The 22,718-nt window shown below is 35.6% G+C and overlaps 1 protein-coding gene across 5 annotated transcripts in view; it reads left to right on the top strand.

The window, feature by feature from the left end:
• The window catches only part of Trpc1 (transient receptor potential cation channel subfamily C member 1), a 94,768-nt gene that overhangs the window by 56,138 nt on the left and 15,912 nt on the right, over positions 1 to 22,718 (top strand). For 3 of the 5 annotated variants that reach the window (XM_076867604.1, XM_076867606.1, XM_076867603.1), the window contains 2 exons: positions 1,735 to 1,874; positions 3,508 to 3,651. The exons of 1 other annotated variant lie outside the window; for it this stretch is intronic. In XM_076867604.1, coding sequence (XP_076723719.1) covers positions 1,735 to 1,874; positions 3,508 to 3,651 — 284 coding nt within the window. The remainder of the gene's footprint in view (positions 1 to 1,734; positions 1,875 to 3,507; positions 3,652 to 22,718) is intronic. One more of the 5 variants, XM_076867605.1, reaches the window with a different exon arrangement.

Here is a 22,718-nt window from a genome sequence, read left to right as displayed (position 1 = left end):
GGCTGGTCCGAATGCAGTGGTGTTTACAACTAATTGATTACATTAGTATGTAAGAGGTATAAAGGAAAGGAGATCAAGGTATTTTAGAAGAAGACTAGGTTTGATGATTTGTGAAAGGGTAGTTATTCAGTGTAGTTTTGGATATGCTGTATTTGAAAAGCCTTTGATATAACCAAGAGAGATTTCAAGGCAGATAATTCGATATCATAGTATGGAGCTCAAGAGGAAGTTCAAGCTTGAGTTATAAATGTGTGAATATCTGCATATAGGAATTGTATGAAATTGTGAGCATGAATACACTTCAGGAAAAAGCATAGAAAGAAAACATGAGAGGACCTAAGATCAAGCCATGAGAAATCCCAAGACGACTGGGATTGCTGCTTGTTAATACTATTTACTAATTCTAAAATATAAAAGCAAATTGGGCCCCCAACATATAGAACATTGATTGTGCAGTGATTGCATTGCTTATAATAGTTTATAGTTATTCGGCTTTTCAGTCCACCTTAGAAAAATCAAGTATATCAGCTTTATTATGGTGGGGAGTGTTGCATAGGAGAGCTACCTGATGGGCACCTCATTTAGTCTTTCATATACTTGTCTTTTCTGATCAAATGTCTTCTCCAAATCATGTTGTACCTTATTGTCAAGAGTTTATTTAGGTATAATACTGCATTTTGTAGAAATAAGTATTTCTGTAAGCATCTGTCTTGGCTTAGTGTTTTAACATTAAGAAAAAATATGTCTAAAGTTTAAATGTAAGTATTTTGTATGAAAATGACTTTATTAAATAAAGTTTTAATAAAGTTTTAATGGTGGCTTGAAGTTGAAGTGGTTGTGAGAAGAGTTATATCCAAATATATTTTGAAAGTAAACAGGATTTGCTTTTGCATTGAATATGGAGCTTAAAAGGAATACTGGAGGGCTGAGGCTCAGTGGCAGAGCATGTGCCTAGCACTGGTTTGATCCTTAACACCACATAAAAAGTAAATAAATAAAGGCCATCTATAACTACAAAAAAAAAAAAAAAAAGAAAGAAAAAGAAAAGAAAAGAGAAAGAGAGAAAGAAAAAAGAAGGAAAGAAATACAGGAATCAGGGATGGTTCAAGGACATTTGGATTGAGCAACTAGGATGGAGTTACCATTAACTGAGATGGAAAAATCTGCAAATGCAGCGAATTTTAGGGGAGAGAGTAGGAGTTAAGTTTAGACACATCTCCCATTGGAGATGTAGAGTAGCCAAGTGCCTATATAAGTTATAAGAGATATAAATTATTATATAAATATTAGTTCAGTGTAAATATAAAAAATTTAGAGTCTTTGCCATATAGATGGTATTTAAAGCCAGTAGAGTGGATGATATCATAAATTGAGTTTGTCAAGAGTGAAAAGGATCAGGTACTGAACCCATGTACTGGTGTAGGGGTGGGGCACGCACACGTGTATATGTGCTTAATATCAATTTATACTTAGTTTGCTTCACATCACTTAGCATCCCTCCCTGGTAAAGACAGAACTTAGGTTGTTTTTTTCAAATCATATGAAACCTAAGTTAATTTTCTTTCCAATTTGAGGAACTTTTCACTAAAATTTCTTTTTTTTTCCTTTATTTTTTTCTTCTGAATAAGGATATAGGTAGCCAAGGGTCATTTATTTAATATTTTGACTCAAAGTATTATTTAGCTTACTATTAAATTAAGAAAATGTTATTTGATTTTTTTCTTCTTTTTTTAGGGATGATTTGGTCCGACATTAAAAGACTTTGGTATGAAGGGTTGGAAGACTTTTTAGAAGAATCTCGTAATCAACTCAGTTTTGTCATGAATTCTCTTTATTTGGCAACCTTCGCTCTCAAAGTGGTTGCTCACAATAAGGTGACCATTTACTATTTCAATTGAAATTTAATTCAAAAACACCTAAGATATATAGCCATGTAACTCAGAGTTTCATAAGGCTGTATCTTTAGTATGTTTTCATTTTAAAACTATTTATATATAGTTTCCTTTTTTTTAGTAGTTTAAAGGATGTTACCTTCTATATGGTAGGTACCACAGTTTGATATACTGTGATACTTGATATACTTTGTCTTATTTTATCCTCCTAGGGATTCTATGAGACAGAAGTCCTTAGCCCCATTTTAAAAATAAGAAAAATGAAGCTCAGAGATATTAAATAGCATATCTAAGTCCACACAAAAAGAAACTATGATTGGATTTAAATCCAGATCCATATAGGGATTTTCTTTCTTACAAATGACAGGATTTTTTTTTCATATACATGTCTGAGCTAGGTTCTTTTAGCTCATTAACATGTATATACTTAAAATGAGACCACAAAGTAATTTTTAATGACAAGTATTTTATATCTTTATATCAATGTGAAAGTATCTTAGTGGAATTCATCATATAGTATTTTACACATTCCAAATCATGCCTGTCATCTTTTGCAGCTTAAAAATGGTATAAATGTAATAATTTTTCTGATGACAGTATATTTTCATTCAGAATTAGACAAAAATATAAGTTTGTAGACATCTTAAACTTTTACTTTCCATCAAGATTTACACTCTCCCAAGGCCAGAAAAGGTAATAGATTATATGTTAACTATCCTTATTTAAACCCTCAGTTTAGAATTCTTTCTGGGATAGCGTATTTAAGCAACTAAAATATATAGTATTCTCTGCCTTTTGACCAATTTATTGATTATAGAAAAAGTAAAGTGACTTTCTTATATCAATTTACTTTATTAAAATATTCCATTCCTTTAAATAACCAACAGTGTGCAACACATTGATGAGGTATATTCAGTGACTGCAGTGTAAAGTTACTGAGAAAATAAAAATTGGTCTTACACAGATAAATGGTTTGATTTATCTGTGTAAGATAAGATAAAGAGATTGAATGGCATTACTTTTTCATACTTATCTCTTTAGTCCTATAATTTATTGTTCAAAAAGAACATTTTAAAAATGATAAGATGCTCTATTAATAATTATGCCAGGAAGTCAGACATAAAATCTCAGAGTGTTCCATGTAGCTGGGACATGTGGACATTATCTAGGTATAGTAATGCACTTTCTTCTTTTTAAATTAAAAACAGCAGGGGACTTCTATGATTTATTCTAGAATCCTAAGTGAAAGGACAAGGTTAATTCAATATAACTAATTAATTGACAGCATTTATGTAAAAGTTTATGTTGTAGACTTTAAGAAAACTAAATGTTTCATTGCATAAAAAAGTTTAATGACAAATTGTTTAATTTTTTAAAACCTAAATATTTCTGGGAATATCTCTTTAAATGACATAACTGATATTGCCTTACATACATGGAAATCTTTTATTAAAACATTATTTCTATTAAAAAAGAAAAAGTATAAAGCATAAATGGAGATTCCCCACAAGGAGACATAATTTAAATAGTTTTCTTTCAGAAATTTCTGAATATTTGTTTTTACTTTCCTAAATTGAGGGTGCTATTCACCTTTGACTTTTTTTCCTAACTCTAGTTTCATGATTTTGCTGATCGGAAGGACTGGGATGCATTCCATCCTACGCTTGTGGCAGAAGGGCTTTTTGCATTTGCAAATGTTCTGAGTTATCTACGGCTCTTTTTTATGTATACAACCAGCTCTATCTTGGGTCCATTACAGGTAAATTAAATTTCTTGAACAACACTTGTTAGATTTTATTATTACATCTTTCTATGTATCCACTGGAGCATTGTTGTCTCATAATGTTAAAACTAAACTTTGCTTTTGAAAATAATTAGTAATTAGAAGAACACAGCATGTTTATCTACTTTGCTTCTGGCACAAAAATAATCTTTTGCTTTCAGGAATTCAGACCTTATTAAGCTATGATTCATCAGCCTCCTCCCTTCACTCCATAGACACAGATGTGTTTAAAATATAGTTCTATTTCAGACAACAGTAGAGTACATAAAAACTGCTTTTTATCAAAATGAATCTCACATTTAAAGTAGGAAGTGTTTTAGTTTATTAAGAGAGGTCCAGTGAAAACAAATAACCATAATAATGATTTTGAAAATATGTCAGCTCTCTTTTAAAATATTTTTAAACTTTTGTTTCATAAATAGTAAATGTAATAAGCTAAAAAATATTATATTTAGAGCTTAAAAATTCATTGATTATATAGTCCAGCTTTGCACTTGATAGTATTAGATTTTTGAAGAAATTGAGGTTTTGATATGGTATGTGATTTGTCTAACCAAATGATTGTTATGTGTGAGAATCCAAGGCTAAATTCTGTCTCTTTACATCAAAGAAAGGACTCACAATTGGTTTAATTTACCCCACAGAGTGTAGTAATTGATTTTTGTAGGTCCAAATCTGCTAACTTATAATTCTGAAAATCTGAATGATGTTCATTTTCCATAGTTAAAATTTGCTTAAGAGTGGGCTGGGGATACAGCACAGTTGGTAGAATGCTTTCGTAGCATGCACAAGGTCCTGGGTTCAATCTCCAGCCCTGGGAAAAAAAAAAAAGCTAATAATTTAGATTGCTTTTTATATTTTTAGAGAAGGTATAACAAGGCATAATTACTTTCTCTAAACAGGCATGTGAAAAATAAAATATGTAGGAAACCCTGATTTGATTAGACCTGTGCAGTAAAACAGAGTTATAGTTAATAAACCAACAAAGAACATAAAATGAATCATTAAAACCAAAAAAGAGGGGCTGGGGCTGGGGCTCAGTGGTAGAGCGCCGACCTCACAATCATGAGGCACTGGGTTCGATCCTCAGTGCCATGTAAAAATAAATATATTTTTTAAAAAGGATAGAAAAACAGGAAAAAGAGACAAAGAATAGATGGGATAAAGAGGATAAAACATAACATCATGAACTTGAATCAGTTTATCACATTAAGTATAAATGGTCTAGCCACCCAATCAAAAGGCAGAGATTGATACATTGGATAAACAAAAGCAAACCCAATAATATGCTGCTTACAAGAGAAACACAGAGATCCAACATGGCGGTGGCCACGGAGAGATCAAGTCTCTGACCTCTTCAGCTGCGTGGGCATAGGGAGTCGTAAACTGTCTAAATGCTGTTTGCTGAGGATCACTAGGCAATGCTGAGCTGAACTGGATCAGGGGCGAACAGTCTGGGCCTCTCAGAACACACACTGAGCCCGGATTGGCTGCATTCAAGCTCTGGATCGCCTGCTTCTCGCAGCCATACTGCTGTGACTCAGCACTAACGATCCCGCTGAAACAACTGCTCTGCCCTTCTGAACTGCGGAGTTAAAAGCCAACCGAGCCTTCATAGGCAGTGGCCACAGGATTGAATCGGGGCTTGGGAGAGACAGTCAGGACCCACCCGTTGCATTGGTCACCCGGCAAAGGGAACGAACTGTCACCATTTGCATGGGATACCACCATGGCAGAGAACTGATGCCACCAAAATGTGGCAGAGGAGATAACTTCATTGAAACCAGCGGCGACAGGTGTATAATCCCCTAGCCCTCCCTCTCCACACAGCGGGGAAACCTTAAGGGCCCCTCCCAGCTCTCCCGTGAGCGTGATAGCCAGACTGAGGGAATCAGGAGTGGCGCAGACTTGCGGCGCAGAACTCCCGACTACCGCTCCCACCAATGCTGACAACTTGCACCAGCTACCGGGGGCATGGCTACCAGAGGGCAAGCAAATTCTCTGGGGGTTCTCAGCCCCAAGCTCTACAAACTTAGGGTCTGAGGGAATGGCAAACAGGGAGAGTGTGCCCAGGCGTTCATGAAAACAGAGCTCCCAGGAGCAGCAGACCTGGTGTGTAGCCAGTATTGTGGTGAGCGTCACCGATGAGCAGGGCCTGGCTTGAGGAAAAGTGGGGAAGTGACTAGACACAAGAGAAGGCCCTAGGCACTCAGGATTGGAGACCCGCCCAGTCCAGGAGGAAGAGCTGCTGCACAGGGATTGGTTCCTGCCTATTGAGAGGAGAAGCTTGGCCCAGTGGGCACAGCTCCACCTACTGGAAGAGAAGTTAATCAAACTCTAAGACTGCATTTATTAATTTTTTTTTTAATTTGGGTTTTTTTTCTTTTCATTTTCATTTTTTGTTGTTGTTTTTTAACTTTTTTAAATTTTTAAAATTTTTTAAAAATCTTTTTATTTTATTATTATTTTTCAATTTTAATTTTCATTTTTTTAATTATTATTTTTTTAAAAAATTTTTCTTTTTTTCTTTTCTATTTTTTTCTTTTGTCTTTTCATTACTTTTCAATTTTCTTATTCCCCCTTCCTTGAATTCTACCTGCTTACTCTCATTCTCTTTAGTGACTTCTTCCCTTCCCTTCTAATATCTTTCCTCCCAAGCATCAACTAAATTTATAAGAATAAACAGTAACTCAGCAGTCAAACAGAACAAGAAGTAACATGAGCAGCATAAAAAAGCAAGGAAGAAAAGAAGTACAAACAATGCAGGACAGCCTAAATATTCAGGAGGATCTAGAGTCATCAGAAAAATGGTCATATAAAGAACTCAAGGAATACCTTAGACAGATGGAATGGAACCTTAAAGAGGATACGAGACAGCAAATTCAAACAGTGAAAGAACTCATTGAAAATGAATTACATAAACAAATAAAAGGAGAAGTTAAGCATCTTTATCAGGAGATAGAGATTATAAAAAAAATCAACCAATAATTCTAGAAATGAAGGAAACAATAAACCAAATTAAAAACTCAAATGAGAGTATCACTAACAGAGTGGAGCAAGTAGAAGCCAGAACGACAGATAATGAAGACAAAATATATCATCTTGAAGAGTCTAGCCAACTCAGAAAGGCTGGTAAAAAATCACGAGAAAAGCATCCAAGAGAAATGGGATAACATAAAAAAACCAAACTTACGAGTCATTGGGATAGAGGAAGGTATAGAGATTCAAACCAAGGGAATGAGTAACCTGCTGAATGAAATAATTACAGAAAACTTTCCAGAAATAAAAAAGGAAATGGATGTACAAATTGTAGATGCATACAGGACACCGAGCACACAAAATCACAGTAGACCAACGCCAAGACACATTGTTATGAAGATATCCAATATACAGAACAAAGAGAAAATATTAAAAGCTACAAGAGAAAGGAGGCAGATTACATTCAGGGATAAACCAATAAGGTTAACAACGGATTTTTCATCACAGACACTGAAAGCGAGAAGATCCTAGAACAACATATTTCAAACACTGAAAGACAATGGATGCCAACCAAGAACTCTGTATCCAGCAAAATTAAGCTTCAGGTACGACAACGAAATAAAAATCTTTCATGATAAACAAAAGCTAAAAGAATTTGCAGCCAGAAAACCAGCATTGCAAAGCGTCTTGAGCAAAACACTACATGAGGAAGAAATGAAAAATAATAACCAAAACCATCAGTGGGAAGTGCCTCAGTAAAGACAGAGGGCGGGGGGAAAGCTAATCATGGAGAAACAAACTAAATTTAAAAAAAAAGATAAATAATCAAACATAACTGGAAGTACAAAACATATATCAATAGTAACTCTAAACGTTAATGGCTTAAACTCTCCAATAAAGCAACATAGGCTGGTAACATGGATTAAAAAAACAAATCCAACATTATGCTGCCTCCAGGAGACACATCTGATTGGAAAAGACATACACAGGCTGAAGGTGAAAGGTTGGGAAAAAATATACCACGCACACGGTCCTCGTAAGCAAGCAGGGGTGGCCATCCTCATATCGAATAAAATCGACTTCAAGACTAAGTTAATCAAAAGGGATAAGGAAGGACATTATATACTGTTAAAAGGAACCATTCACCACAAGACATAACAATTATCAATATTTATGCACCAAATAATGGTGCTGCAATGTTCATAAAACAAATTCTCCTCAAGTTCAAGAATCAAATAGACCACAACACAATAATTATGGGTGACTTCAACACACCTCTCTCACCATTGGACAGATCCTCCAAACAAAAGTTGAATAAAGAAACTATAGAACTCAATATCACAATCAATAACATAGACTTAACTGACATATATAGAATATATCAACCATCATCAAGTGGATATACTTTTTTCTCAGCAGCACATGGATCCTTCTCAAAAATAGACCATATGTTATGCCATAGGGCAAACCTCAGTAAATATAAAGGGGTGGAGTAATACCATGCATTTTATCTGATCATAATGGAATGAAACTGGAAATCAATGATAGAAGAAGGAAGGAAAAATCATACATCTCATGGAAAATGAACAATATGTTACTGAATGATCAATGGGTTACAGAAGACATAAAGGAGGAAATCAAAAAATTCTTAGAGATAAATGAAAATACAGACACAACATATCGGAATCTATGGGACACAATGAAAGCAATTTTAAGAGGGAAATTCATCGCCTGGAGGTCATTCCTCAAAAAAAGAAAAAACCAATAAATAAATGAGCTCACACTTCATCTCAAAGCCCTAGAAAAGGAAGAGCAAAACAACAGCAAATGTAGCAGAAGGCAAGAAATAATTAAAATCAGAGTGGAAATCAACGAAAGTGAAACAAAAGAAACTATTGAAAAAATTAACAAAACGAAAAGTTGGTTCTTCGAAAAAATAAACAAAATTGACAGACCCTTAGCCATGCTAACGAAGAGAAGAAGAGAGAGAACTCAAATTACTAACATATGGGATGAAAAAGGCAATATCACAACAGATGCTACAGAAATACAGAAGACAATTAGAAATTATTTTGAAAACCTATATTCCAATAAAATAGAAGATTAGTGAAGACATCGATAAATTTCTTAAGTCATATGATCTGCCCAGACTGAGTCAGGAGGAAACACACAATTTGAACAGACCAATATCAATGGATGAAATAGAAGAAGCAATCAAAAGACTGCCAACCAAGAAAAGCCAAGGACCGGATGGATATACAGCGGAGTTTTACAAAACCTTTAAAGAAGAATTAATACCAAGTTTTCAAGTTATTTCAGGAAATAGAAAAAGAGTGAGCTCTTCCAAATTCATACTATGAGGCCAACATCATCCTGATTCTGAAACCAGACAAAGACACCTCAACGAAAGAAAACTACAGACCAATATCTCTGATGAACCTAGACAAAAATCCTCAATAATATTCTGGCGAATCGGATACAAAGGCACATCAAAAAAAATGTGCACCATGATCAAGTAGGATTCATCCCTGGGATGCAAGGATGATTCAATATACGGAAATCAATAAATGTTATTTACCACATCAATAGACTTATAAGAACCATTTGATCATCTCGATAGACGCAGAAAAAGCAGTCGACAAAGTACAGCATCCCTTTATGTTCAAAACACTAGAAAAACTAGGGATAACAGGAACTTACCTCGACATTGTAAAAGCTATCTATGCTAAGCCTCAGGCTAGCATCATTCTGAATGGAGAAAAATTGAAGGCATTTCCTCTAAAATCTGGAACAAGATAGGGATACCCTCTATCACCACTTCTATTAATATAGTTCTCGAAACACTGGCCAGAGCAATTAGACAGACGAAAGAGCCCCAGCCAGACCGGAGGAGGAAGTCCGCCCCCCCACCCCGTGCTAGTCCGGAGGAAGCCCATCAACCCTTAAAACCCATCAAAGGGGGTGTGGCTAACAGCACGGTTCTGCAGCTGATCCAGGTACCCAGTTTCCAACTCCCCCACCCTTAGCTGCGATAACTCAAATTATTTCCCACAAGCTTTTGGGGGTTGTAGCTATCAACGCAAAACAACAACTGTACAGGCACCTGGTTTCTCCCTCAGAGACTAGAGTAGGGAAGATACAGGTGGAAGCTCATTTCCTTTCACACTGGCTATACCCACCACCCTGAATATAGAGGCTCAAGCTAGGAATAGACATCGCCACCTACTGGAAGCAAGGAAAACAGTGTTCTGAGAGACTTTTTTTTTTTTTTTGCTCTCTTTCTCTTTTCTTCTCTTCCACAACTTCAGCATATGTGAAATCAAGAACTGTGCATGAACAATCGAATTACCAAAGGAATATAATATAGAGGAATTGCATATACCCCACCCCCCCCATTTTTTTTCTTTATTTCTATCTTACTTCCCTTTACTTTCTCTTTTCTTCCTTGTTATTTTTTTTCTTTTTTTTTTAATTAGTATTCTCTCCATCCCACTTTCAATCTCCTAACTTTTGCTATCTATACATAGGGTAACTATTTAAATAGATAGGAGGTTGAATATATACATTCTTCCATAAATTACCAGTCTAGTGGTTAGAGTTCTCCAAAGGTGCTAAGTTAGTTTAACCTCATACCCTCACTCCTTTCCCTCTAAGTATAACATCCTTCGTCTGAAATTAAGTTTTCTATATGCCACCAGATATGGTACGCGTTTTATGAAACTAAGGAATATATTCTTAAGTAATAATTAAAACCAATATCTATAGTCTTAGAATCTAACTATAAATGTATTAATGAAAACTTGTGCCTAGATAATGTACTGTTGATATTGGGATCTGTTAACATTGTCTTTCTCTGCAAAAGAGGGATTTTGGAGCTATACAAGAACAATACAAATATATAAGGGGAAAAACATTAGCACAACAGTTTCACAAAGCTAGAAAGAATCATGAGCAATATGAAAAGACAAGGAAAGAAAGGACCACAAAAAATACAGGTCAATTCAACATTAGATGAAGTAATATCTGCAGCTGATGGAATGTCAGACAAAGAGTTCAGGATATACATGCTTCAGATGATATGGAGTCTCAAGGAAGACATTATACATCAAATTCAGACAATGAAAAATCACTTTGACAATGAATTACATAAACAAATCCAAGAAGCAAAAGATCAACTCTATAGGGAGATAGAGGATATAAAAAACAAACAAACAGAAATCCTGGAAATGCAGGAAACAATAAACCAAATTAAAAGCTCAAATGAGAGTATTAGCAACAGAGTAGAACACTTAGAAGATAGAACTTCAGACAACAAAGACAGAGTTTTTCAACTTGAAAAGAACATAGACAGCTCAGCGAGAATGTTAAGAAATCATGAGCAGAACATCCAAGAATTATGGGATAACATCAAGAAACCAAACCTAAGAGTTATTGGGATACAAGAGGGTACAGAGGTCCAAACCAAGGGAATGAGCAATCTATTCAATGAAATAATACTAGAAAACTTCCCAGACTTAAAGAATGAAAAAGAAATCCAAATACTAGAAGCCTACAGGACACTGAATATAAAAAATCATAAGAGATCCACACCAAGACACATAATAATGAAGATGCCGAACATACAGAATAAGGAGAGAATCTTAAAAGCCACAAGAGCGAGGAAGCAGATTACATATAGGGGTAAACCTATCAGGATAACTGCTGATCTTTCAACACAGACTCTGAAAGCTAGAAGATCCTGGAACAACATATTTCAAACGCTGAAAGAAAAAGGGTTCCAACCAAGAATCATGTATCCAGTGAAATTAAGCTTTAGGATTGAAGATGAAATAAAAATCTTCCACGATAAACAAAAGTTAAAAGAATTTGCAGCTAGAAAACCAGCTCTTCAAAACATCCTTGGCAAAACATTACAGGAAGAGGAAATGAAAAATAACAATGAAAAAACAGACGAAAGAAATTAAAGGCATAAAAATAGGAAAAGAACTTAAATTATCCCTATTTGCGGATGACATGATTCTATACCTAGAAGACCTAAAAGGGTCTACAAAAAAACTACTAGAACTAATAAATGAATTCAGCAAAGTGGCAGGATATAAAATCAACACGCATAAATCAAAGGCATTTCTGTACATCAGCAACAAAACTTCTGAAACGGAAATGAGGAAAAACACTTTATTCACAATATCCTCAAAAAAAAAAAATACTTGGGAATCAACCTAACAAAAGAGGTGAAAGGTTTATACAATGAAGACTACAGAACCCTAAAATAGAAGTAGAAGAAGATCTTTGAAGATGGAAAAATATACCCTGTTCATGGATAGGCAGAACTAACATCATCAAAATGGCGATATTACCAAAAGTTCTCTATAGGTTTAATGCAATGCCAATCAAAATCCCAACGGCATTTCTTGTAGAAATAGATAAAGCAATCATGAAATTCATATGGAAAAATAAAAGACCCAGAATAGCAAAAGCAATTCTAAGCAGGAAGTGTGAATCAGGCGGTATAGCGATACCAGATTTCAAACTATATTACAGAGCAATAGTAACAAAAACAGCATGTTCCTGGTACCAAAACAGGCGGGTGGACCAATGGTACAGAATAGAGGATACAGAGACTAATCCACAAAGTTACAATTATCTTATATTTGATAAAGGGGCTAAAAGCATGCAATGGAGGAAGGATAGCATCTTCAACAAATGGTGTTGGGAAAACTGGAAATCCATATGCATCAAATGAAACTGAATCCCCTCCTCTTGCCATGCACAAAAGTTAACTCAAAGTGGATCAAGGAGCTTGATATCAAATCAGAGACTTTGCATCTGATAGAAGAAAAAGTTGGCTCCGATCTACATATTGTGGGGTCGGGCTCCAAATTCCCATAGCACAATAGTTAATAACAAGAATCAACAAATGGGACTTACTTAAACTGAAAAGTTTTTTCTCAGCAAGAGAAACAATAAGAGAGGTAAATAGGGAGTCTACATCCTGGGAACAAATTTTTACTCCCCATACTTCAGATAGAGCCCTAATATCCAGAGTATACAAAGAACTCAAAAAATTAGACAATAAGATCACAAATAACCCAATCAACAAATGGGCCAAGGACCTGAACAGACACTTCTCAGAGGAGGACATACAATCAATCAACAAGTACATGAAAAAATGCTCACCATCTCTAGCAGTCAGAGAAATGCAAATCAAAACCACCCTAAGATACCATCTCACTCCAGTAAGATTGGCAGCCATTATGAAGTCAAACAACAACAAGTGCTGGCGAGGATGTGGGGAAAAGGGTACTCTTGTACATTGCTGGTGGGACTGCAAATTGGTGCGGCCAATTTGGAAAGCAATATGGAGATTACTGGGAAAGCTGGGAATGGAACCACCATTTGACCCAGCTATTGCCCTTCTTGGACTATTCCCTGAAGACCTCAAAAGAGCGAACTACAGGGATACTGCCACATACAAGAGGTAGTGAGGGGAAAGGGAAAAATAATACAAGGGGGAGATATGAACTGCAGTAGAGTGGGTAGAGAGAGAAGAGGGGAGGGGAGGGGAGGGGAGGGGGATAGTAAAGGATAGGAAAGGCAGCAGAATACAACAGACCCTAGTATGGCAATATATAAATCAATGGAAGTGTAACTGATGTGATTCTGCAATTTGTATACGGGGTAAAAATGGGAGTTCATAACCCACTTGAATCAAAGTGTGAAATATGATATATTGGCTAATGGCTCTCAGCATCTCTCCCCTTCTGATTAATTAAACAACAAGCAATGTGGCTTAAGGACCATGCCTGGTAGGTTGTCCAATTCAACATATGGTTCTTACCCGTCATCGGAAAACTGACCTTTAGGCGTCAGCCTCCTGTCTTAGGTTGATACCACTGCAATTGGATCATACCCGTCACTGACTACCGGTCCAGCATACAGCCATACTTGTGGATAGGCCTATGCACCAGTGCGGGGGTGAGGTTCTTGCCTCACCTCTGTTGGCCCCCAAATTTGGCCTTGGTGCCAGTGTGGGGGTGAGGTTCTTTGCCTCACCTCTGTTGGCCCCCAAATTTTAGACCATCACTAGCAGAAGGGAGGAGGATACAGAAATGCCATGACACCAAGCCAATTGACGGCTCCTTTGGAAAAATTGCATCACTAGTGACACCATCAGCAAAGATATGCCAGCACTACCACAATTCGCTGCACCAAAGGATAGTTACATAGTCCAGGCAAGTTCTGCAAGCAGTTCAAAGCGGAGGAATCTATCAATATGTCCGTTTCCTCCCAAAGTCCGTTTCCTCCCAAAGTAAGTTGACTCCTTGATTGAGCATTACTTGTTGAGTTATATTCATTGATGCATCAGTTTATACAGTTTAGCTATCATAGAAGCTGTAGTTTAGCTATCATAGAAGCTGTAGTTTGGTTTTATCTTTGTCTTCACCGGCACTGGGATGAAGATAGGAATTCTGGCAATGATGCTAAAGAGACATTAACCTGAAAAGAATTAAATATAATGAAAAGGAAAGGTGAAAGTAAGCAAACATATCTGTTAACTTCCTTTAAAAACAATCCTTAACAGCTGTTTACCTAATTTAAATTAGTAAACAAACAGATCTGTTAACTACCTTTAAAAACAATCCTTAACAGCTATTTACCTAATTTAAATTAAGCCATTTAAATCACGTGAATAAAAAAAAAATAATTCGGATCCATTTTTTCATGAGCGCTCCTCATATATGATATATGGACATACGCACACACAGACATACAACACAAAACACAAGAGTGCACACAAACGAACAACACATAAGACAATAATAAAGGCCTTGTAGCTTTACCTAGGTGAAATCTCCATTGCAATGTTAAAAACACCACAGTCAAAAAATAAAACTGATCAGAAAAACATTAACCTAGGTGTGTATGGAGCTCAAAAAATAAAATAGAACTTTATGATGTGGGAAAAATGCAATAATAAAATAGATATTGAAAAAAGCACCCTGGTTAATCACTGTCGCAGATGTAAGAATAGCCAAGTTGGAGCTCTGGATATCAGCTGTTATGGATTTGAGTCAAATCATCTTCTTTTTGGTCTGTAGAAATTGCTTTAGTTAATCTCTCTGGAATCCAAATTCTCCCTGTGGAAAAACACAAACAGAACCCCGACTCCAGACAATCACTGGGTCAGGACCTTTCCATTGTCCTGTTAGAATATCTTTCCAAAGTACTTTAGGCTTATGTACATTTTTTGAATACATATGCCTTTCCACAGCACTAAGTCCTGATGAATCCAAATTTTAAAAGTTTAGAGTAAAAAGCGTTATTTTAAGTTTATCTTTGGGGGATATATACCCCTTTCCAATTCCCTCTTTTTGCTTTAATAAGTACATGTCTGTATCTAATAGTTGTCTTAGCTTTTTGCATTTTCTATCTGAAATAACTTTACTTGACATTTTCAACCATTTTCTATCTTATTTCTATCTTCTAGTTTTCTTTTAAGGGTTGTACATACACCCTTAGTTGCTTTTTTTTTCTCCTAGTTTTCTTTTGTTTCCTATTTTGTGGGTTTAAAATTTTTGTCTTTTTTTATCTTCTCCAACTTCCTATATCTTTTTTATCTTTCTACATCTTCTCTTTTTTTTTTACCTTTCTGTACTTCTGTTTTTAAAGTTTTCCAAATTTTTAATCTTCTTTATCTAAATATCTTTTATCCTATTATCTTCCCATTTTCATGGTTTTTTTTTCCTCCGTCATGAAGGCATCTTAACCACCTTCAATTTAACCTTTTAAAGCCTTGTGCAACTTACTTAGACATTTTACAACTTTTTACTTTACCACACAAAGATTATCTCATCTAGAAACATTTCTTTTTCTTTTAACCTTCCATATTAAAATATATTTTCACATCTTCAATCTTTTAATATCTCTTTTCTAGCCATTAACCCTTTTTATAAATTCACATTCTGAAACAACTCTTATAAAATTCCTGATTTAGACAAATTACTCCACTTTAAGAAGATGAAATACTTTCATGGTTTTTTTTTATGGTACTATAATACTATAATTGAAACCCAACTGAAACTTCTTATACTTTTTGTATATAAATTACACCTGATAGAATCTTAACTCTTAGTAACCTTGTTTTAGCAAAGACATAGACCAAAGCAATATTAAACTTTTTTCCATTCACCAACTTATGAAGACACACATAGTGTTTAAATATATTACCTTATGGAACTTAATAAGTAAAGAATTATTAAATAATTAAATACTTGATTTTGTATTTAGTGGTCGATATTTTAACACTTTAGCTTTGTAAATTAATCAGATGTCTGTGAAAACCAAGATCGTAGACAATTGTTGTAAACAGAACTAGCCTTCTCTTTCTTGTTGAAGAAAAATCCTTCTACAGGATACCATGATGGTCCCATTGATATACTTAATAACTCATCTTTAAAAAGCCATGGGCTACATTTTTGTATTGTATCAACATATGCCCTAACTGTTCTTGGTCCTACTGGGGTGCCTCCTTCTTCTAACAATTTCTCTTCCTCGGGGGTAAACAACTTTAAACCTTGAGTCGACCATTTTCCCCAGTTTGCCTGAGAAATTTCTAGGGACAGGCAACTTGAAATAAAAACAAAATAAATCAAAACAAAAACACATTGTTTTTTGAAATGGTCACCCATTCTCTCGCCTTCTTCAGGGGCGAGCAATTTCACTTACCTCCAAGTTTCAGACGTTCCGCGTACGGACCACCAAATGCCACAGTCTGGCTGGGCACAAAATCACGAGCCACTCACAGCTTTGTAGATTCAAACAGCAATTCTTTATTCCCAAACTCACACCGACACTCTACAAAACATGTTCTGGGGAAATCCACGTTCTCTGCCCAAATACTCTCTAAATCCCATGAGAACTCAATGGGAACTACAGGAGCGGACACGCCTGAGGCAGCAGGATACGCCCTATTCCCAGCAGGGTACACCTTAAACCTGGAACCACCCTAAACCCTGGTCCGCCCTAAACCCGGATCTGCCCTTGTCCTTGAGCAAGGTCACCTTACATGCAATGTCACTGCAAAATGTCCAAGGCAAGTCCATTTTACCATGAGTCCTTCCTCTAAGCAACATGGCAAGGAAATTGCCATACCTACTTGGCTAATGGCTCTCAGCAGGCAATCATGCAATTTATTTGGAAAAATAAGAGACCCAGAATAGTCAAAGCAAAACTTAGTGAGGAAAGTAAAGCAGGAAGCATCACAATACCAGATCTTAAAAGATACTACAGAGCTATAGTAACAAAAACAGCATGGTATTGGTAACAACATGAAAACCAATGTAACAGAACAGAAGACACAGAGACAAACCCACATAAATACAGTTATCTCATACTAAACAAAGGCACCGTAAACATACATTGGAGAAAAGGTATCCTCTTCAACAAATGGTGCTGGAAAACCTGGAAATCCATATGTAGCAGTGTTGAGGGCCACAGCCAGTCGGAATGATGCCTGCCATTTTGCCAGAGGGAATGGTTGAAAGGTGATGCCAGCGAGCCATTGAGATGATGATGGTTATGTTAAGCTGTGTATTCAGTTGTATATAGACCTTTACTGTCTGGCAATAGGGCGGCTCTTGCTGACTTGGGCGCCCACTACTTTGGAGTTCCCGTTGAGTTCTTGCGGTTCCGAGAGAGTGCGTCCGGAGCCCTGTGGAGGGTGAGAGTGTTCTTGGGGAGTGTGTGTGGAGTGTGCTGGTGGAGTTCGGAAATAAAGTTTGTTCCTGCTTGAGTGGCTCGTGATTTGTGCCCAGACAGACTGCGGCGGCGTAGCAGAATGAAATTTAACCCCTGTCTCTCACCCTGCACAAAACTCAACTCAAAGTAGATCAAAGGACTTAGGCATTGGACCAGAGACCCTGTGTTTACTAGAAAAAAATAAGGCCCAACTTACATCATGTTGCCTTAGGTACTAACTTCCTCAACAAGACCCCTAAAGTGCAAGAAGTAAAATCAAGGATCATTAAATGGGATGGTATCAAACTAAAAGGCTTCTTTATAGCAAAGGAAACAATCAAGAGCATGAAGAGAGAGCCTGTAGAATGGGAGAAAACCTTTTCCACCTGCACCTCAGAGCATTAATCTCCAGGATATATAAAGAAACTCAAAAAACCGAATGCCAAAAGACCAGATAATCCAATCAATAAATGGGCAAAAGAACTGAATAGGCACTTCACAGAGGAAGAAATAACAAATGATCAACAAATATATGAAAAAATGTTCAGCATTTCCAGCAATTAGAGAAATGAAAATTAAAACTACAATGAGATTCCATCTCACTCCAGTCAGAATGGCAATTATCAAGGATACCAGTAACAATAAATGTTGTCAAGGATGTAGGGGGGAAATGTATACTCATATATCACTGATGGGACTGCAAATTGGTGCAACCCCTCTGGAGAGCACTAAGAAAATTCCTTAGAAAACTTACAATGGAATCACCATTTGACCCATTATCCCATTCCATGGTATATACCCAAAGGACTTAAAATCAGCATACTACAGTGACATAGCCACATGAATGTTTTATAGCAGCTCAATTCACAATAGTTGAGCTATGGAACCAACCTCGGTGCCCTTCAACAGATGAATGGATAAAGAAACTGGTATACATACACAATGGAATATTACTCAGCCATAAAGAAGAATAAAATTATGACATCTGTTGGTAAATGGATGGATCTGGAGACTGTCATACTAAGTGAAATGTCAATCCCAAAAAGCCAAAGGTTGAATGTTCTATTTGATATGCAGAAACTAACATACAACAAGGAGGGAGGGAAAGAATAGAAGTTCAGTGTATTAGACAAAGGGAAATGAAGGGAAGGGAAAGGGGATAGGAATAGGAAAGGCAGTGGAAATAATCTGACATAATTTTCCTGTCTTTATATATGAATGTACCACCAGAGAAACTCCACATTCTGTACAACCACAAGAATGGGATCCTAATTAGTATAAGCTATACTCCATGTGTGTGTATAATATGTGAAAATATACCCTACTGTCATGTGTATATAAAAAGAACAACAACAACAAAAAAAAACAGGCAGAGAACTTGGAGCCATCTTTCTTTCCCTTCTTATCAGGAATCAGTTGCTTTCCCTGGAGCTATGTCAAATACTTCTACTTATATTGCATTAACCAGAATTGGGGAATATGGCTATTTGAAGGTAGAAGAAAGTCTGAGAATGTTGAGTACTTTTAGTTGAGCTTATTGCCTTCAAAAATTCAAGATTTGGATTAGTCAGAAAAAAGGAAAAATAGATATTGAGTAAGAGTCATATGGTTTAGCCTTTTACTAAAGAACAATTCTTTTTTTAATGTTTATTTTTTAGTTTTCGGTGGACACAACATCTTTTATTTTATTTTTATGTGGTGCTGAGGATCAAAACCAGCACCCTGCGCTTGCCAGGTGAGCGAGCTACCACTTGAGCCACATCCCCGGCCCAAGAACTATTCTTTTTTTAAGTTTTATTGCGGTAAGATACTTTAGTGTTTACCTACTTAAGATTTTTAAGTTAGGACAACATTAAACATCACTTTTTCCTCCTAAATATAAAAAAAAGTTATTTTTTAATATAAAATTTTCCAAAATTTGTTAGAGCTCTTTTACAAACACTAATAAAAAGAATATTAAATTTTTACAACCTTATACCCCACAAAGTACAGCATTATTTACTGACATTTCTTTAAAAATTTACTGGAAGTTGAAATCAGTAGATCATTAAACTTGTTATTCTACTCATAGCACATAATCTATAATAATGTAAATTGAATTTTCTTTGTATGAAAGAAATATTAACCCTAAGAAAATAAAAATGAATGGGAATCTTCCCTTCACTCTTTACCAGCTGTGTAATACTCTCTCCATTCATTTTTAATATAGGCATAAAGTATCTTAGTATTAAGCTTCTTAGAGCATTGTTGTTTACAATAACATTTATTGAAAGTTGGAGGAAATTTAACAAACTCTGTAGGAACCAAGTTTTTTGCTCAAGGCTCTACCCCCCAGCTCCTAGTGAAATCAATGTTTGTTATTCATAGAACCTCATGCATACTTGTTCATGAATGAGGTAGGAAATAAATATTTCTCCCTCCATAAGTGGCCAAATATTTGCAATTACATTCTGGCTACTTCCAAAATGTTTTGCCCCCTAGCACTTCCCTGCTCCTGCTCCCTTCCTTACTCCCACACCCTGATCCTTTTCCTCTACTGATCTCCCTTCGGTTTTTATGATATCCCCACCCCTTCTTTTCCTTTTTCTTTTCTAACTTCCACATATGAGAGAAAACATATGATCCCTGACCTTCTAAGTTTGGCTTATTTTGCTTAACATAATTGTCTCAAGTTCCATCCATTTTCTTTCAAATGCCATAATTTCATTCTTCTTTATAGCTGAATAAAACTCCATTGTGTATATGTATCACATTTTCTTTATCAGTTCATCTGTTGATGGACACCTAGGCTGGTTCCATAGTTTGGCTATTGTGATTTTGTGCTGCTATAAACATGGGTATGCATGTATCACTATAGTATGATAAATAATAAATTTATAATAATAAGTATGATAAATAATAAATACAAAGGAGTGGTATAGCTGAGGAGCTAATTCATACAGTGGTTCCATGACTGGTATTTTGAGGAACTTTCATACTGATTTCCATAGTGGTTATACTAATTTACAATCCCACCAACAATGTAAAAGTGTTTCTTTTTCTCCATATCCTCTCCAGCTTGTTTATTAGTTTTTTTTCATTTGGTTGTTTTGCAGTGCTGGAAATAAACCTAAGGCCTTATACATGCCAGGGAAGCACTCTACCACTGAGCCACATCCCTGGCCCCTTGTTGTTTATATTCTTAATGACTGCTATTCTGCCTGGTGTGAGATGAAATCTCAGTGTTGGGTTTTTTTTTTTTGTTGTTGTTTTTTTTTTTTTTTTTGTGTGTGTGTGTGTGTGTGTGTGTGTTTGTTTGTTTTTGGTACCAGGGATTGACTCAGAGGCACTCAACCACTAAGCCATATCCCCACCCCTTTTTTTTGTATTTTAGAGACAGGGTCTCATTGGGTTGCTTAGTGCCTTACTTTGCTCAGGCTGGCTTTGAACTTGGGTCCTCCTACCTCAGACTCCAGAGTTGCTGGGATTACAGGCATGTGCCTTGGCACCCAGCTCAGTATAGTTTGATTTTAATTTCCCTTTTTGCTAATGATGTTGAACATTTTTTAATATATATGTTGACCATTCCTATTTCTTCTGTGAAGTGCCTGTTCAGTTCCTCTGCCCATTTATTAAGTTATTTATTTTTTTGGTGTTAAGTGTTTTTGAGTTTTTTATACATTTTAGATATTAATCTTCTGTTAGAAGAATAGCTATCAGAGATTTTCTCCCATTCTCTAGGTTCACTCTCCATCTTCCAGATTGTTTCCTTTACTGTGCAGAAGCTTTTTAATTTGATGCCATCCCATTTATTAACTTTTGGCATTATTTCCTGAGCTTTAGGGGTTCTTTGAGAAAGCTGTTGCCTGTGCCTATATGCTGGAGCATTGACCCTAAGTTTTCTTCTAGGAATTACATAAGCTTCTGGTCTAATGTCCTAGTTCTTTTATACGTTTTAAGTTGATTTTTTTGTGCAGAGTGAGAGGTAAGGGTTTAGTTTCATTCTTCTACATATTGATAATCAATTTTCTTAGCACCATAAGAAATTCACTTTTAACTAGAGCAAAATGATGCAATTTTAAAAGCCACAAGGCTTGCAGAGGTACTGGGTTTGATCCTCAGCACTATATAAAATAAAATAAAATAAAGATATTAAAAAAAAGAATGGGTTGGAGACAATTCTCAAAAACTTCATCAGTGATATATATGCAAAAGATTACTGGGTTTGATCCTCAGCACCATATAAAATAAAATAAAATAAAAGTATTTTAAAAATGGGTTGGAGACAATTCTCAAAAACTTCATCAGTGATACATATGCAAAAGATAGAACTATAATAACATTTACTCATGTTATATTGTTAAGAAATACATAAATATTAAGGGGCATAAGGAAACTCGTTGATGGATGTGTTTACTATAGGGATTGTCATGATGATTTCATGGATATGTACACACATTAAAACTTGTTAAATAGAATGTAAAAGACTTGTGCACTGAAAACTACAAAACATTCATGAAAAAATTAAAGTCACAAACAGATGGAAAGGCATCCCATATACAGATTGGAGTACATAATATTGTTAATATATCCATAAGAGCGAAACTGATGCACAATTTTATCTTTAGGCACAATGTTTTATAGCAAATTTCTAGAACTTATTCATCTTACAAAAATGAAATTTTTTACCTCTTAATTTGAATAAGTTAATCCATGTTATATATATTGCAGGATTTCCTTTCTTTTTAAGGCTGAATAATATTCCATTGTGTATATATACACCACATTTTTTAAAATCCATTAATCTGTGTTGGACATTTAGGTTGTTTCCACACTTTGGCTATTGTGAGTAGTACCACAGTGAACAGAGGACTACTAATATCTCATACAGATGCTGATTTTAGTTTCTTTGGATAAATACCCCAATGTAGGATTGCTGTATCATAAGGTAGTTTATTTTCAATTTTTTGAGGAACCTTCATACTGTTTTCCATAATTGCACTACAATTTTGATTTCTCATTGGCAGTGTTCAGGGGTCCCCATTTCTCCATGGCCTCACCACCACTTGTTGTCTTTTTTATTATTAATATTTCTATAATAGTCATCCCTACAGGTGTGAGGTGGGTAGTATCTCATTGGTAATGATGTGAAGCATCATTTCATATTTCTGTTGGCCATTTGTATATCTTCTTTGGAGAAATATCTATCCAAGTTCTTAGTTCGAATTAATTGGGTAATTTTTGTTTTGTTTTGCCTTTCTATTTAATTGTATGTGTTCTTTATATATTTTGGAAATTAACCCTTTATCACATTTATAATTTGCAAATATTTTCTCCCTCTCCATAGG

The sequence above is a fragment of the Callospermophilus lateralis genome, chromosome 10, assembly GCF_048772815.1.
Source record: "Callospermophilus lateralis isolate mCalLat2 chromosome 10, mCalLat2.hap1, whole genome shotgun sequence".
Classification (NCBI taxonomy): domain Eukaryota; kingdom Metazoa; phylum Chordata; class Mammalia; order Rodentia; family Sciuridae; genus Callospermophilus; species Callospermophilus lateralis.
This window is presented reverse-complemented; position numbering and strand designations above follow the sequence as displayed.